Source organism: Diabrotica virgifera, chromosome 5 (assembly GCF_917563875.1).
Source record: "Diabrotica virgifera virgifera chromosome 5, PGI_DIABVI_V3a".
NCBI lineage: Eukaryota > Metazoa > Arthropoda > Insecta > Coleoptera > Chrysomelidae > Diabrotica > Diabrotica virgifera.
This window is the reverse complement of record NC_065447.1, coordinates 233181250-233193679: the sequence shown is the minus strand read 5'-3', so window position 1 is coordinate 233193679 and position 12430 is coordinate 233181250. Positions and strand designations below refer to the sequence as shown.

Below are 12430 nucleotides of genomic sequence, written 5' to 3'. Positions count from 1 at the left end.
CAAAAAAAGTGCATTGTTACAACTTACCCCGCGCTTGGGGCTAGTTGTAACATCTATTGGGGCAGGTTGTAACATTACGAAAATTCGAATCTTTTGGAATATTTCGCAGAAAATACCAACGTTGATCCTGTTGAAAGATGTTGCTCGACTTAATAACGTGGCTTCCGATATTCTTAAATATAAATGTAGATTTCTACGCATAAAATTTTGAACCCAGTCTGGACCAACCTTATAATTTTGATACCAAGAAGAAAGAAGTTGTTTAGCACTGAGTTTCACAGCACATTGGTAAAGCAGTTTTCGCATCTTCATGGGAATTAGTCCAAAATATATTTCGGTGCACTTCAGAATATACGAAGCCATTTTACTTTCTTCTTCGGCTGTAAAAGCTATCCCTGGTTTAGTACAGCCCACTTGTAGACTCTTAATGTTTTTCTTTTTTTCTATATCGGTATCAAGATACATGACACAGTCCGTGCTCTTTTACTTGCTTGCTTTATGCTACATTGATTATCTAAAATTTCCGCTGAACCTAACTGGTAGACTTTCACTTTCTGGCTTTGAGTTGCCATTGGTTATGGTATATCGGGGCAGGATTTACTTGTGAGCCCTTCAGATACTTAGACCTCCTAAGTTGCCTTGAGTTGCCCTTTCTGATTTTCTTTTATGTTGTCTCATTCTGGACTATTACTAAACTAAATAATACGTTTTTATATTGTAGATCATAAATGTAGTAAGATTCAGCGAAATTTGTAACATGTTACAACAAGCCCCAACGTTTTGTTAAAATATCTTGCTAATCGTAAAATCGTTAAGCAACATCAAAGTATAACTAAATTTAGAAAAGAAATAAACACCGAAAGTTTCATTTCCGTTTAAAACAATAGCGATAACCAAAATTTTATGAGAGTCAAATTTTAAATTACCTCATCCAAATGAAGCACGTGCACAAAACTACTATTTGCAACTATAGGAGGATGACTGCATGACTGGCTAGACGGTGTCATTTGCAGGGCGATAAGAGAATAAGATTGAGTCAGCTAAATTAGTTAAAAACGGTTAAATAACCTACGAAAAAGCCATGTTACTACTTACCCCCAGGGCTGCTTTATCCATTAGGCAATATAGGCAGTTGCCTAGGGCGGCACATTATGAGAGGGCGGCAAAAATACTGTACAAAAAATATTTGTATATATAAATAATTATGGATCTGGGTTCTGCCATTCAAGAGTATGAAGCTCTTTCAAATTACAGGAAGCCAAAAAATTGTGCTCAAATAAAAAATATAAAGAAATAAGAAAGAGAAAAAGAAAAATTCAATTTGACGAGAGGGCCGATGATGAACTTAACGTTTCAGCTAGTGATGAGATGAAAATCCACACATTCTATATTATGATCGACACTCTGATAAGAGACCTAAATAGACGTCTGGAATCTTATCGCCGAAATTAAGCAATGAAGAAATTATTAAAGAAGCTGAAAATCTGATACAAATTAAAGACGACCAAGATAACATGAATGCATTCACTTAAAGGGTCATTTGGATACCACAATAAAATCACCAATTGACATATCTTAATATTTAAAGAAGAGTTAGTGCAGTCACTGAAGGTGGATATGAGCTATTACCTCCGATTTCGTTGAACCTCCATCGATGTGCATGAAAATTGGTGAGTGGTTACATATATCAGGTTTTCCTAAAAAGCATTTGAAAGTTAATTTTAATGGCTATTAAATCACGTTGAATATGATCTTCTAAACTACTTACTTTTTTAAAAATAAAACGTTAAATAACCTCGGCTACATGGTTTTCGCAGCAAAATTTAAGCTCTAAACGTTTCTATCTTGGTTATTTTTACCCTACAGAAATAGTAAAAAGGTAAAATATTTTATACAGAAAAAACTAAAATTTGGTTATACATATATCACTTTTTACGTATATTGAGTATTTTTAGAGTTATTGTCAAAATAAAATGAAAATCAAGATATAATTTGACAAATTCTGACTTTTTTAAATTTAATCTTTTTTTCAAAAATATTCATTCTAAACCGGTCAAAATTGTTGAAATCATTACTTATGCTAATATAAAGAAATTCTTCTAAGGATTACTAGGAATTAAAATTTTTGCGGAAATAGCGTATGTTTTATTTTTTACTTTTTCCTAAAAAGTTCTAAAAGGTACTCCGATGTACTTTGACAAGTGCTTAGCAGGTATATTTTATAAAATGCATCGTTTTCCCGTTATTTAAGCTTGGATACAAACGCTCGAAACACACTACAAGAATTTTGAACGTACGATGGTTGAAATTTACATAGTAGCTTGAGCAATCATATGGAACCTTTCTCCCTTCACCGAACGTTTCAAGCGGTGAAGGGAGAGAGATTCCATATGATTTCTCGAGCCACTCTGTAGATTTTAACCACCGCACGGTCAAAATTCTTATTGTGTGAACCAAGCGTTAGATTTGAGTACTCGTCGAAAAAAATTACATTCAGTTACCCATAGCTCACTTTGAATTAACATTAGTTTAGTTCTTTAAGTGAGGAGTGTATTCAGCTTTTTTTTATCTTTAATTTTAGTAATAATAACTTTTTTGTAAAAGCTTATAGTTTTTGAGTTATACGTAAAAACAGCTTTAAAACATGCATTTTTTTACGAAAAATAAAATCTTTGATTTGATCTTTAATAACTCAAAAAGTATTGATTTATATTAATAACTTTATATAACAAATTTTGTTTAGCATTTGTCTCTATCGATTTATGGTATTATTTAAAAAAAATAATTTTCACCCCCGGGAAGGGAAAACGCAAGTTGGCATCATGTCACCTTTGTTCCTTGATGTATCCTCTAAATACTCACCAATTTTCATGAAAATCGATGAAGGTTCAACGAAATCGGAGGTGAAAACCTTCAGTGACTGCACTAAGTGGATTGAAAGATATTTTCCCTAATTTTTAAATTGCTTTGCACATTTATTTGTGCATCCCAGTTGCCAACGTGTCCGGTGAAAGGTCATTTTCGAAAATGTCAAGAATTAAAAATAATTTTCCATCAAGTATGATCCAAGAAGGTGTTAACAATTTGTCGATTTTGTCAAGAAAAAATTTTTTTTTTGAAAAGAAGTCTCTGATGTGATCGAACTCGAATGACAATTTTTTCTGTTATAGATATATAAACATCGTAGTTTAAATACATTTTTAGTGTATTCTTATTTAAATAAAAATTTCTGCAATTTTTTTTTCGCAAAAATGGTACATGTTTGAAGGGCGGCTACTAGAGAATTGCCTAGGGCGTCAATTGACCTAAACGCGGCCCTGCTTACCCCTGTTACAACAAGCCCCTTGTTCCCCTACTGATTTGATATCAAAAACACCATTTATGTTCTAGTGATTTTCAATATAGTCTGTTATTATTAAAAATTAATAATATAGCAAAATGTTTAATTTTAGTATACAGGGTTGGTCGAAACTCGGAATGAGTTTTCTTAAATGGAACACCCGGTATTTTTGTATTGTAATGAAATGATATTTTATAGTACTTTTTTATTTCTTAAGCATTCCCTATACCTAACTGCTTTAATTTGTAAGTAATTCGTAGTTCTTTAAGCCAAACATTAATTGCAACAAAAATTGGGTGCAATTTGATTACGTTTGTCGTGAAAATATTCAATCATAAACAATTTTTCGAAAATAAACACATATTAATCTCGACTTATCCCTAACTTGTTAATACTGGTTGATATATCAAAATACCTACGTAGTTAAGATTGCTGGTGTGTTTAATATTAATAAAAACATACAATATTCTATCTAATTGGCTATGGCTTTGACACCAAATATGCTTAAACATTTACTTTGCTTAAACATTCTACTATTTTTGAAGTTCCAGTTTTTCCAGAGGAACTGATTCAGATGTTTTTTTGTTCTAGGAGACAACAAATAAAAATGTGGTACTAGCAATAAGAATTTATCATCAGCAATTCCATGATAGATGACGACAAAAAGGGAAACTTTTCAAAATTTACTAGAGGGGTTTCAACGAACTGGACATTTAGATTACGAGAAATTTGATCGAACAAAAACTATTGTAAATGATTAAAATGAATTAAATGTTAGTGTTACTGAGAATCTGCATATTAGTATTAACGTTTTCAGAATCTAAGTGTCTAGTACGCCGAAACTATTCTAGTAAACTTTGAAAAGTTTTTCTTCTTGGTTGTCGTCTATCAGGGAGTTGCAGATGATAAATTCTTATTAGTCCAAGTAATGAAGCTTAAAATAGGACAAAACCTCGCAATTTTTACAGAATGGATCGGTTTGCTTAAAAATTTGAGAATAAGTAGTGGATAGTCCAAGGATCAAAATCTATATGATGCCGAAAGGCGCTTTTACCATGGGGGTGGTTGTCACCCCATCTCGGGGGTGGAAATTTTTTATTATATTTTGACCGCAAAAGTTAGTAAAAACATTCATTCTAAGCAAAAGACGTTCTATACATTTTTTTCATAAAATTAATAGTTTTCGATTTATTCGCTATCGAAAGTGTTAGTTTTATATCGAAAAAATCAATGGTTGTTAACAAGTTTTCGGCTAATAACTCCAAAAGTTTTCATTTTATCAAAACAACTTTACTTAACAAAAATGTACCTTTTGAAACAATAAACAAAACCGTTTCTTTTAATTTTTTTAAGACCAATAGTAATCGAGCTATAATACATTATTAAATCATAGCTCTTCTTGGTAAAATGCTAAATACTGTAGTTTCAAAGTCAAAAGACGGCAAAACTATGCATTTTTCGAGGATAACTTGTTCAAACTAATTTAAAGCATTTGAAAATATCTATCTCCAGAAATAAAAAGAAAGTCTTTAGCTCAAAAATTGAGTGACGTATATTGAAAAGAATGTTAGTCCCTACTTTTTTCAGCGAAAAAGTGATCCGAAGCAACCTCCTAATCACCACCCTAATTAAAATTAGTCATTAACCTTATTTGGTCTTCTTTATTTTTATATTATTAATAGGCTCTAGAAGTTTGACAGGCTTAGAATGATTAGTTTTTAAAAAAATGGAGTTAAAAGCGAATAACGAATTTTTGTAGTTTGGAAAAAAATGGCCTTTTCTTCAGAATAGAAAGATTAGCATCAGAGATACGAAAAAATGTGTAAATATGAAATTGTAGCTTATTTAATTCTCAAGAAACTGGTTTGCAAAAATTTTTACTAAAGCGAAAATTTAGTGAGCTATGGATAATTAAGACTTGTAATAACATGCAAAAACCACCTTTACCAACCCTTTCAAAGTCACCTCTTTTTGCGACTGAGGATTTTAAAAAGAATTAATATTAATAGACTTATAGACCTTATAAAAACCTACAAAATTCTTTTTTGCCAAACTTTCTAAAATCAAAAATAGAAAAGTTACGGTTAAAAAATCAATATATTTTTTAGAAAAAAAAAAAGGAGAAATCCAATTAGAAGCATAATAATGTAAGTTAGCGGTGTTTTTAGTCATTGGCCTTATTCATTCTTCTTTATTTATGTATTATTAATAGATTCTAGAAGTTTGACTGGCTTAGAAAGATTAGCTTTTAAAAAACTGGAGTTAAAAGCGAATAACGAATTTTTGTAGTTTGGTAAAAATGTCGATTTCTTCAGAATAGAAACATTAGCATCAGAGATACGAAAAAATGTTTAAATATGAAATTGTAGGTTATCTAATTCCCAAGAAATTGGTTTGAGAAAATTTTTGTACGGCCAAAATTGGGTGAATCGTAAATTAATATATTATTGAAAAACACTTATTTTTTCGATATAAAACTAACACTTTCGATAGCGAATAAATCGAAAACTATTCATTTTATCAAAAAAATGTATAGAAACTTTTTTGCTTAGAATGAATGTTTTTATCAACTTTTGCGGTCAAAATATAATAAAAAATTTCCACCCCCGGGATGGGGTGGCAACCACCCCCATGGTAAAAGCGCCTTTCGGCATCATAAAGATTTTAATCCTTGGACTATCCACTACTTGTTCTCAAATTTTCAAGCAAATCGGTCCATTCTGTAAAAATTGCGAGGTGAAAAGCTTCAGTTCCTGGACTATATTGCTAGTAGTACATTTTTGTTATACTCTCCTAGAACAAAAACTTTACTAATCAGTTCCTCATTACAAAAATGTATATTAGTAATGGTAACAAAGCAACTGGAACCAGTGACGTACCCAGGGAGGGGTTTTGGGGGTTAAAACCCCTCCCAGGGCATATAACAAAGATATATAAAGAATAGTAGTAGGCGAGGAAAAAAAGCACTAAAATCGCCTAAACTTCTAACTTTTTTAAAGTAAGACGGATTATGAAACCTTTTGCATTCGATTCGGGAGAGCTCCAGGGAAATTCTTGAATACTTGGCATGAGGAACAAATGAAAATTGCATTATTGTAGGCATAAAATGCATTTTTCAAAGTGCATCTCAAAGTGTTCACCAAATATAAATTCACAACTCAAAAAATAATCATGGGAATGAGTTCAATTTTCATATTCGGAGGATTTTGAGGTTGCTAAACAGGAATGTAGGGTCGGCGAAGCTGTAAGAGGTGTCTGGTGCCAGGAATCTACGTCATCTCGTGGAATTTTATAGAAATTCGCTATGAAAATAGTTGAATTTTATTATCTCGGGGTCTTGAGATCGCTGAACACGAATATTCCAACGAAGATGCTAAACGAGATACCTGGTGCCCTGTATCGACGTCGTCTCCGGGAATATTATGAAAATTCGTAATACAATTGAAGAGCTTATTGCAACATAATGGTAAGCCACAATTCTACAGAATTCTCTTTTATTGCATTATGTATTTAAAGAAACCTACGTTAAGCCATATAAAAATTATTTGGTGATTACTGCAATAGATGGCGGAGTTATTGCTGTATCGTGTTTATACAATCGCCCATTTCTGTTCACTTTTTCGCGTAAAACGTGGTAAGCCACATTAAAATGGCGTCGACATCAGGTGCACGTGCTGAATTAAGAGCGGTTTTAAGCGAAAATAGCAGTTTAAATGTCAATTTTATTGATGATAGGGATGACAGTGTAGCAGACAAAGACTATAAGCCCAGTGGCGATGATTTTCCGTCTCAATCTAGTGAGGTAAGCTTTATTTTCTGATTTTTTGGCTTACCATGTTTTTGCACAAAAATATTCATATATATTACATGGAACAATATGGTATGCCATGTGGCTTATCGAGTTATTGATATAAAATTTTTGAAATATTCGCAAATTCTAGAGTGTAATACAGTCTCTTTTTGTTGTTCTAGGATGAATTGCAGGAACCAATACCCAGGCTTTTTAAAGATAAGGAGGTTAATCCAGAGAAGAAAAAACCAACAAGATGGAGACAACTAAATGAGGAACACTATGATCGAAATGAAAGAAAAAGTTACAGTATACTTCTAAGAAAACCAAGACGATTATTAGTTCACGTGAAATTGGCGAAGAAAATTCCGTTTTACGGAAAGGCAGACCTGCAATAATAGAGTTGTCAAACATTCCCAAGAAATATAACGAACCTCTGAAAATTGCGAAAAATAAACTGGACAATATAAAAAGTTTGTTACCTTATATCCCGCCAGTCTACCACACTTTTTATAATCAGTTAAACGCAGCTTCTGAAGTTAATGAAGAAGTGGAAATTGTAGAAACAGAACTTAGTTGATTTTTTTGTATTGCGATTTTTTAAATGTAAGAACATGTTAAGCCACATTTTTTTTAATAAACTTATTTTTTTAATATAAATATGTGTTTTTTTTGTGAAATAATAAATGTACATGTATTTTAATAACTAATATAACTAACTAACAAGCGTTCAGGTTTTTACATTTAAACCAATATTTTTTAGATTTTTTTAAAACTTTAAACATTGATATCTCGGTTTTATTATTTTGTGGCTTACCATTATGTTGCAATAAGCTCTTCAATTAGTTGAAACTTGTTATTCCGGGGTTTTTAAGGCAACTATAAAAATTATTGTTGTTCTGAAGCTATTTCCTTGTGGCATTTTTATAATTACGTATTTTTTATGGGAAATAAGCCACAATTTTACTAAAAAATGAATTTATTAACGTTTCGAAGCCCAAATCGGGTTTCGTTGTCAAAATACAAAATACTATTAAAATAAAACAAACATGTTGTTGCTAAGTAAAATAATTCTTCTAATAATTTATTTAATCTGACTCATTTATATTGGCAATTCAGACGTATATTATACATTTTAAAGTAGAAGACTTTAAAATGATATCGCCAATATTTATGAGTTGCGTTCCTGGGACGACTTTACTAAAAGATAGTTCATTCGATTACATGAAATCAATCCCAACTCAAGAATATCCGTCGCAAAAAAATCATAGCATGTGATCTGTCTTTAAAAAGACAACCAAATGCAACGATGACAGTAAAATTCTTGCGTTAGAGATTCCATAGTAAATCACGAGGGAAAACCAGGAAAAAACCTCGTGATACTATCCCGACATCGTAAGTATTTGGTCTTACATTTAATCTACCTTCAAAAAACTAATACCAGGAACGCAACTCATAAATATTGGCGATATCATTTTAAAGTCTTCTACTTTAAAATGTATAATATACGTCTGAATTGCCAATATAAATGAGTCAGATTAAATAAATTATTAGAAGAATTTTTTTACTTAGCAACAACATGTTTGTTTTATTTTAATATTATTTTGTATTTTGACAACGAAACCCGATTTGGGCTTCGAAACGTTAATAAATTCATTTTTTAGTAAAATTGTGGCTTATTTCCCATAAAAAATACGTAATAATAGAAATTATTATTAATAGTGAAAAAAAATTCGATTTATTTTTTTTTCATAATTTGCGCTCTGAACTAAAACAACTTACTGTTATTGTTACTCACCGTTGAATTTTTGAACGAATTTCTATAAAACTCCAGAAGACGAAGTCGAGTCCGGGCACCAGGTAATTCATACTCATACAGCATCTTCCATACAATATTTATTGCAAAACTCCAGGAGATAATATAGATACCTACCAGGTACCTCTTACAGCATCGCCGAAGCAATATTCGTGTTCAGCGACCTCGAACACCTCGGAATAATAAGTTTCAATGATTTTCATAATAAATTTCCATAAAACTACTGCAGACGACGTGTCTACCGAGCACCAGGTACCTCTTACAGCTTCGCCGACCCCATATATCTGTTCAACGACCTCAAAACCCCCGAGTATAAAAATTGAACTCATTTCCATGATTATTTTCCGAGTTTTTAATTTTTATTTTTTGACACTTTAAGAAGCACTTTGGAAAATGCATTTTCCGTTTACAATAATGCAATTTTCATTTGTCCCTCATGCCGAGCATTCAAGAATTTTCCGAAAGCTCCCTCGAATAAAACGCAAAAGGTTACATAACGTAATGGTTTATATGCTCGTCTATAGGAAAATGTAACTTGTTTTTCACAAACAATACAAAAAAAATTCGGTGTCCAAGCCAACCCCTCCCAGAGGAAAATTCTAGGTGCGCCACTGACTGGAACTATAAAAGTAATATAATGTCTACTGTTTAATCAAGTTTAGTGTCAAAGCCATAGCCAACTAGCTAGAATATGGTTTGTTTTTATTAATATTTTATGCACCAACAATCTTAACAACGTAGGCATTTTGGTATCTCATCCAATATTAATAAATTAAGGATCATTCTAGATTAACTTGTATTTATTTTCAAAATAAAAGAATGTGTGTGTACTTTGTACGCACGTAAGAAGTTATACTTCTATTATATGATTTAAACGAAATTAATATACTTTTTATTTATATTTTGTTTAAATATTAAACTAATTTATACTTACTACTTCTCAAACATTTTTATTAGAACAGTGCCAAAAATTAAAATAATAAAAGAATAAAACACACACAAACACATTAAACAAGCCACAAATGATGTCTGAACATTAATTGTCGAAAATTTTTTTAACTAAATACGTATTTTCTGAAAATACAATTATATAATAAATATACTTACAATCATAAAATGTATTAAAAAAAACAAAAAAGAAAGTTTCTATTGGGACTCGAAATAGCGCTGATAAGAGCGGTTGGTATTGGAATTCATACGCCTTCTCCGCTTAGCCACGGACACTATGTGTCATTATTTACGAAGATCGAGTAACTAAACGGATTAAACTTGTGATATTTTGAAAATTGATCAAATTATTTTAATTTTGAATTGAAATGATTTAGAATTGAAAAAATACAACAAAACATAGAGTAAAAAAACAATATATTAGGTGAATATTGATAGAAATTTTGATGGTAATCAAATTATATAAATAAAAGTATTACATACTATGTATTTTGGCAGATCAAATAGGTAGGTTTATACTCATGATACATTAACAATTATTACGTACCTGTTGCTTTTAAAAACTATTTAAAAGTCACTACAATATTATAAACTTTTTTGTTTCTGTCCTCACAACAATAAAACTAATATATTATACATTTGTTTACCTTTACCTTTACCTCCAAACCACAGCTGCCATATCGGATAATTTTTGACATGTCATTTGAACATCCAATCAGAACAAAGTTATAATGCGCATGCGCCGGGCTGATAGGTTTTAACATATAAAAAAATCACCCTCTATCGCCGGTAAAGAAGTATAACTTCAAAAATATTTATGATTGAATATTTTCACGGCAAACCTAATAAAATTTCACGTAATTTTTTATGCAGTTAATGTTTGGCTTAAAGAACTACGAATAACTTACAAATTAAATAAGTTAGGTATGGGGAATGCTTAAGAAATAAAAAAATACTATAAAATACCATTTCAGTTAAATACTAAAATACAGGGTGTTCCATTTAAGAAAACTCAAAAAATACTCATTCCGAGTTTCGACCAACCCTGTATACTAAAATGAAACATTTCGCTATATTAATAAATTTTAATAATAACAGACTATATTAAAAATTACTTAAACATAAATGGAGTTTTTGATATCAAATCTGTACAATTCTACAGGGTGTGAAGTTTCCTACAAAATTTATAAAAAATCGCAATTATGTATCTTTTAAACTACCCTGTATAATATTACAAAACCTCATATTTTAAGAAAGAAGACATTAAGCAGAATCCAAAAATGTAAAAATATACAGGGTGTCCCATTAAAAAAAAACGAAGTTACAATCAACTTCCGGTATAACCGGAAGTAGCAAAGAGACCAAAATATTTTCATTAAATAGCTCATACCTCAAAACCCCTGTACTACAATTTTCATGATTCTGTTACCTTTAGTTCTCGAGATATTTCTAATAGGCCCTTTATCTGCCTCACCCTATATACCTATTATGTAGGCTTACCATACGTCCCGGTTTGACCGGGACGGTCCCGGTTTGAGATCCCTGTCCCGGCGTCCCGGCCGGTTTGCATTAGTGTCCCGGTCAAACTTGAACAACACCGACACCCAAGCCATTGATCAAGGATCGTCTAAAGTGCTCAAAACACAAGTCCAGCGCAAGTACCATTGCAAACTCATCTACCATAACATCGTTTTTCAAAAATGCTGAACCCGTAGAAAATGAACTTTCCATTGCTGCTAAAGAAGCTACTTTTGCATTCCATATAGCAATCCACAATAATACATAAATTTAAGACATCTGATTGCTCCTCAAAATAAATATCGAAGCTGTTTGAGCCCAAATTGGGGTCTACACGCACCAAGTGCTAAGCGATCATCACGGGAGTGATTGCACCTCGCACCGATGGCAAGAGATGAACTACACAACGAGCTAAAAGAATGCAAATTTTCGGGCATTTCAACAGATACATCAAACATACATGATGTTCAATTTACAGGCACCAAAAGTTGTTAGGTACTTGGTACCTGAGACAGAATATCTGTCTGTCAAGTTACTCGATTTTTAATTTGTCGCCGGAGAAACGTCTGAAATCTTGGCAAATCACATAATGTCGATAATAAAAAAACACTAAATAGAAAACAAGATGGCAGCTTTCTGTGGTGATAACTGTAATACGAATTTCGGAGGGAAAACTGGCGAGACAACAACAACGTCTATTCCAGGTTCAAGGAAGTTATCGGCGTTACCATAAAAGGCATTTGTTCCAGCGCACACATCGTTCACAAAATAATTCAACATGCAGTTAATGGTCTTCCTGTCGAAATACAAGCAATCATTGTAAAAATATACAAATATTTTTGTATATATACCGTATAGTACGCGTTACAAACTTAAAAGAGTTTTGTGAGACAGCTGTCATCGAGTTCAAAAAATTAGTGAAACATGGAAATACAAGATTGCTGTCTTTATTACCAGCTGTGGAAAGGATACTGCCGCTACACTAATGCTTGAAATCTTATTTTCTTGCTCAAGTAAA

The 12430-nt window shown here is 31.8% G+C and overlaps 1 protein-coding gene across 1 annotated transcript; it reads left to right on the top strand.

Annotated features, from left to right (window-relative positions):
- The first annotated feature begins 6838 nt into the window (after nt 1-6838).
- On the top strand, nt 6839-7953 carry LOC126884732 (uncharacterized). Its single transcript, XM_050650862.1, has 2 exons — nt 6839-7142; nt 7313-7953. The coding sequence occupies exons 1-2, from the start codon at nt 6990-6992 to the stop codon at nt 7526-7528; spliced, it is 369 nt and encodes a 122-aa protein (XP_050506819.1). The 5' UTR covers nt 6839-6989; the 3' UTR covers nt 7529-7953.
- The last annotated feature ends 4477 nt before the right edge of the window (nt 7954-12430 follow it).

Bases quoted from the DNA above. Each gene is read 5' to 3' on its own strand.
- LOC126884732 (XM_050650862.1), top strand. From the start codon at position 6,990: ATGGCGTCGACATCAGGTGCACGTGCTGAATTAAGAGCGGTTTTAAGC. The intron at 7,143-7,312 runs GTAAGCTTTATT...TTGTTGTTCTAG, and splicing joins TTCCGTCTCAATCTAGTGAG to GATGAATTGCAGGAACCAAT.